Raw genomic sequence first — 6000 nt, 5'->3', positions numbered from 1 at the left:
AGCTGAATGAATAAGAAAATAAGACCCATATATATGTTGTCCTCAAGAGACCCACCTCAGAATAAAAAGGACACAGACTGAAAGTAGAGTCACTGATTTGATCCTCTGCTTTGTCCAGCCTACTACTTATTTTTTCTAGTGTATTCTTTATTTCAGATATTGTATTATTCATTTCTGACTGGTTATTTTTTATGTTTTTATGTAATTTTTTATGCTGTTGTAGTTTTCACTATGTTTTTTGAGCATCCTTATAACCATTTTATTGAACTCTATATCTGATATATTGCTCTCCTCCATTTTATGTAGCTCTTTTTCTGTAGATTTCTCCTGTTTTTTATTTATTTTTATTTTTTTATTTGGAGCATGCTTCTTTGTTTCCCTATTTTGGTTGCCTCTTTGTTTTTATTTTTATGTGTTAGGTAGATTTGCGATGACTTCCAGTCTTGGTAGGGTGGCCTAATGTAGGAGATGTTCTGTGGGATCTTGTGGCACAGTCTCCTTGATCACCTGAGCCTGGTGCTCCAGGAATGTCTCTTGTGTGGTTTATGTGAACCTTCTGTTGTAATTGAGTCTTGATTGCTATTGGCCTGTTTGTGCATGGGGTCAACCTTCAGGCTAGCTGACTGTAAGGATCATTAATGTTTCAGAATGTCAAGTCACTTAAATGAAAATTTATTACAAAATAAAAATAAATACCATTAATAAATAGTAACTTGATGGAAGTTAAATGACAACAATTAATATTTTTGTATGTTTACTTGTTATAGCATAAAAGCATTGTTTATATTTAATATAAATATATTTGGGATAGGGCTTTTGCAAAAAATGTTACTGTCTCATAGATAGGTGTTCTGAGACTAATTTCAATGTGTGTGGGTGTTCTCCACACTAACAAGCAATTATTTCTCAGGCACTAACAAAGTGTCTGAGAATTCAACTCAGTTCTAATGCTATCTACAGGGAGGTAGCATCACTTTCCACAGGTGAAGGGCTCAGTTCTACAAGACTGCCTCCTTCCACTTCACCAGTGGCAAGTCCAGGTTGTTAGTGCTTCTGACTGACTGGCTGTAAATCAGAGGTCCCACAACACCCTCTCCAGGTACGAGTAATTGACAAGAGCAGCTCACAGAACTCAGAGAAACATTTTACTTACTAGAGAACCAATTTCATATATAAGGAATAGCAAGATGGAAGAGACACTCAGGGCAAGCAAGGTATAGTGAAAGCAATGCCCTGCACCCCCTGGGAAGGGCAGGGGACGCCTCAACCCAATCCAGGTTCTCGTCACGGAACAAGAAAGATTTAGCAAAGCACAGTAAATTTATTAAAGTGATAGCATGTACTTGAGAAGTAAGAGTGGGTGATCTATGAGAACCAGATGAGCCAATGAGGTCTGGGTGGAAGGATTTTATTAAATATGGGCAAGTGGAGCGGGAATAGGATGGTCCTCAGCTTCTGATGCCTGTGGGGTTACTGCTGATGCAATTCATTCTTGTGCCTCCTCTCCAAATAGCAATTGTTTTGGGGCCTCTCAATTACAGGAAATTGGGGAGGGGGAAGTGGGACAACAAGTGGTCAGTGAATGTCATGTATGCTCTGTTCCAGCCAAGATGGAAAGGGAGAGGGTAGAGCTTGAGGCCTTTGTTCCCTCTTCTGATTTTCCTGCCTCAGAAGAGTGCAAAGCTTTGATGCTCTCTACAGGGCCACCTCTCTTCCCAGATCTCCAAGTATTCACCAACCTGAAAGCTCTTCCAACCCAATACTTTTGGGGTTTTTATGGAGGCTTTATTACAGTCATGATTGAGTAAATCATTGGCCATTGGCAATTGAACTCAATCTTCAGCCTTTCCTCTCCTTGGAGTTTGCACAGGGATAGGAGGTTTGGGGAGGAGTTGTTAGGGGAATAAGAGGCTGGGAGGACTTGCAGATAAAACAATCTAATCAAGTTGTTGGTTCTCCTGGCAACAACCCTTTCCCCCACTCCCTCCCCTTAGATTACCCTAAGGTCTTTCCAAAAATCACCTCATTATCATAACAAAAGAAAACTGATCTTATCAGTGAAAATTCCAGGGGTTTTAGTGAGCCAGGAATCATGAAGGAAGACAAAATATATATGAGAAATATATTTTGGTCATCTGAATGACCAAACATTTATTTCTTCTAATTGACAATATCACACCTCAAATATATTTTAGTTTTTAAAATAATCAATTTTGAGTAGTGACTATTAGCACAAGTCCAGAATAGGAAGTCTGTAGACTTTTCCTTTTCCTGAATGCTTAACAAAATTGTATTGACCAACTGTCTTTGTAAGAAATCCAGAAACCAGATCAGAGGTTCAGGCAGCAGATAAAACAATTGTTACATGAATAAAGGAGTCACATTTTAGTCTCTATCTAGTCTTTTGATGTGACTTTGTTCCACTATGGCCTGATGGTTCTTTTCCAATTTAAACTACAGTCCAGGAGCCTCTGTGTACCACTATGGTGGCACGCATAGTTCTCTGGCAAGTTGTACCAAGAAAAAATTAAAAGCTGTATTTTACAAGTTGTAGCGTTTTGATTTGATTTATAATGCTTTCTCACACACGGTCTGGCCCATAATATGCATATGCCAAACCCTAAGCACCAGCAGTTGTTTTTATCTTAACCGGCGGAAAATATAACCACAAATGCATACATAGGGAGAAGTGATTCGTGGTGTCTGAATCAGCAGTACAGTAATGTACAAAATGAGGTCTCCACACTTTTCTGATTTTTCCCATTCAGACTCGTTTTTGTTTTTGTTTTTTCTGACATTAAGCACCACTATGGAGGGAAGGGAGAAGTCAGTTTGTCTTAATGACTGACCCTTTTCTGCCACCAATGGGTGGTGTACTTCTGGAGAGTTGTAATTCCTCTGCTCATCAGATTTCTCATCTGTGCAAAGTGAGCTGTGGTATCATAATGGTTACAATAACAACATTGAATGTGTGACTCTAGGGGCCTTCACTTTACAGGCATTGTCTCAGCCATGAGACTGATACTCTACTTATCCTTGGTGCATTTGAGGAAACTCAGAATCAGGGATGATAAGCAGCTTGTCCAAGAGCATGCAGCTGGTTGGTGGTGCAATGGAGTAGACATTGAGCCTGGGCTGCCAGATTCCAGCATTGCCTGCTCAAACCACCACTCTCTTTAGTCTGGATGCTAAGGCTAGTAAGCAATTGAGGACCTACTAAGTGCCAGGCCCTCTTTGGGGGTTGTCACACATGATGTCTTATTTTATTATTTTATTTTTTTTTAAGGAAAGGAAGTGAAAGAACAGAGTAACTAAGGCACTTAATTAGAACCACAGTGAGAGCCGAATTTATAGCGAGGCTTCTCCATACAGTGTCCAAGCTCTTCCCAGGGTCTCGCTTTGCCCATGCAGCTCTCCCCTCTGTGGCCCTCGGACAGGGACAGGTGTTGCCATGGCCTGAAATGCTCAGGTTTCCTTTCCAGTGCCAGCCTCCAGCTCATTGTATTACCATAGCCCACTGATATGGAAGAATCCATTATTAATGGCTGCTATGATAATTTACACTTTGTCCTAAAGAAGTTATTATTGGCAAGAAAGGTTCAGTTATTGTTCATTTTTGATATGTGTACTGATCCTTTTAATTTTTTTCTCTAATTTGTTCTGTGGAAAAAATTAAATATAACTTTTTAATAGCGGGACAACTATTTTTGTGGTTGTTGTTCCAGAGAGCCCGAGATCCCATTGCTCAGTGTGGAGTCAATTTAAATAATGATTTTAGAGCTTTGTAAACCAGGATGCCAAGTCCAGCTCGCTCTCTTGTACTCACTGTAGCACTTTAACATCATGCTTAACTTCACTGAGGTTTAGTCTTTTTTCTATTAGATAGGCGCAATGATATTTCCCTCAGGGATCACCATAATTTGATTAGATAACAAATGACTTATTGCATGTGTCCAATAAAATGTAACCCCTTTCAATAATTAACAGAAACTGTCAATTTATATCTTTCTTTCTGTAACATATTATGTTTGAAAAAAGCAAAATCAGGGTTGTCGGCCTAGGACTATGGAGTAAATACTCAAAAATGGCCCCTCTTTTCCACGGCTGTTTTTTTTTCTAGGGCCCCAGGTTTTCACTCCCACTAACAGGGTCAGGGAGGAGGTGTTCTGTGACTTGGGGGCAGTAAGTCCTAGAGTGAGAGCAGTAAAATCAGAGTCAGAAAAACAAAGTCCAGTTCTCAGCACTTTACTAACTCTATGACCTCTTGAAGTCAGTACATTCTCTTGTTTATTCATCTGTAAAATCAGAAAAGCACAAATATCTCTTCTGCTTTGTTTGTTGGGAAGAGCTACTGTAAACACACTTGTTATACAGGGGGATGCTTTTGTCATTTCCCTTTACTTCATTCATTCCATAGCAAGGCTGCTGCTGCTTAAAGGCTTATGTTTCTTCTCATTTGTAATCACCAAGAGGTGTTTGAGAACTCTAGTATTTCTCTTCTTATAAAATTGGATACATTTTCAGTTAAATATCTTGACATTTATTTTAAAGAGATTATTTATTCCCTATGACACAATGTGATATACTTATCATTATGTGATATCAATTCCATTATGTACATATTTTAATATTATATTCAAGAAATAGCAGTAGCTATGGATCAGCTATTAGAAGAGTAATTTTTCTGTAGTTCTTTATCTTCTGAATTCAACTTTTCTCCTTTAGATCCTTTGAATTACAACTGTACCAGTATATTGTTTAGGTTGGGAGTGAGTATGTGTGTGTGGTTTCCTTTCTTCAGTATCCCATCGTGTTTCATTTAGGGTTTCTTGGGAATTGTTATTGAAGAATTTTATTGTAGAATGCAACTGAATTCACAGCTTAATGCATTCATCAAAATAAATGTATGCACAGCATTTAATGTGTGGATTTGTACAGCTGACGTACTAAAAGAAGAAATGTTAATTTCTTGCAGACTATTGCTAGATGATTTAAAATTTCTGCTAAACTGGAATGTCTGTTTCCATGTGAGGCATTTTCATGATAAAATCCTGGCACCACCGCTAAAGAGGATAGTTTTATACAGAGAAAAACAACAGCAAGTATTTTCCCTTAGGACAGTTTTAGCTACAATGTACCAACGTTGCTTAGTTATTTCTGTCTTATTTTATGCCTTTGTTATGAAACATAACACAATTTTACCTGGATGCCCTCCCGGATATTCAGGAATTAGCTCAGTAAGTTGACTGGCTCTGCCAAATGCAAGACCTCCAGAAAATCGGGAGGCTCTGCCGCCTCGCCCCTCCCCCCACCCACATCTCCAGAGGGGAAAAAAGGGGTTAAGGCTTATTGGAGAACAGAGGAGAGGGGAGGGGGAGCCCCGAGGAAGCCCAGGAGCGGCAGGCCGCGCCTCCAGGTCCAGCTTTCATCAGCAGCGCTGCGCGGTGGAGCTCTGAGCGCCGCTGTGAATTTGGAGGAGGGATGCTGCTGTCAATTTGTGGGACCGCTGCTGCGAGGAGTGGGCGTGGCCTCGGCGGCATGGATGCTTGTTAGGAAAGACGCTGGGTGCTTTTTAGTGAGGAGTCAGGGCTGTGGTGTGTGTGTGCACCCGCGCGCGCGCGTGAGAGAGAGAGAGAGAGAGAGAGAGAGAGAGAGAGAGAGAGAGAGAGAGAGAGAGAGAGAGAGAGAGACAGGATTGGAGAAAGGAGGGAAGGAGGGAGTGAGGCTGAGAGACCCAGAGGTGCTGAAGACAGAACTGGCAGAGGGGCTGCGAACAGGACTGGAGCGCTGGGAGAGCCACTCAAGATCTTTTGGGGGAGCCCGATAAATGTGAACATGGGGTCAGTCACCGGAGCTGTCCTCACAATGCTACTTCTGTCATCTACTCAAAACTGGAACAGGGTCAGAGCTGGGAATTCCTGTAAGTACACAGAAAATTGTTTAAACTTGCAGGGGGGCTCTCTTCCAACTTTCATTCTGTTGTTTTTATGATTATCATTT

General features: G+C 40.7%; 1 protein-coding gene across 1 annotated transcript in view; it reads left to right on the top strand.

The window, feature by feature from the left end:
• Nucleotides 1-5433: 5433 nt before the first annotated feature.
• The window catches only part of CNTNAP4 (contactin associated protein family member 4), a 255817-nt gene continuing 255250 nt past the window's right edge, over nucleotides 5434-6000 (top strand). The window contains exon 1 of the mRNA XM_080646072.1: nucleotides 5434-5920. Within this exon, the coding sequence (XP_080502198.1) occupies nucleotides 5836-5920 (85 nt within the window). The 5' untranslated portion in view covers nucleotides 5434-5835. The remainder of the gene's footprint in view (nucleotides 5921-6000) is intronic.

This window comes from Plecotus auritus (assembly GCF_963455305.1).
Source record: "Plecotus auritus genome assembly, chromosome: 10".
In the NCBI taxonomy this organism is placed as follows: Eukaryota; Metazoa; Chordata; class Mammalia; order Chiroptera; family Vespertilionidae; genus Plecotus; species Plecotus auritus.
Note: the sequence above shows the minus strand (reverse complement) of the source record. Positions and strands in the feature narration are given on the sequence as shown.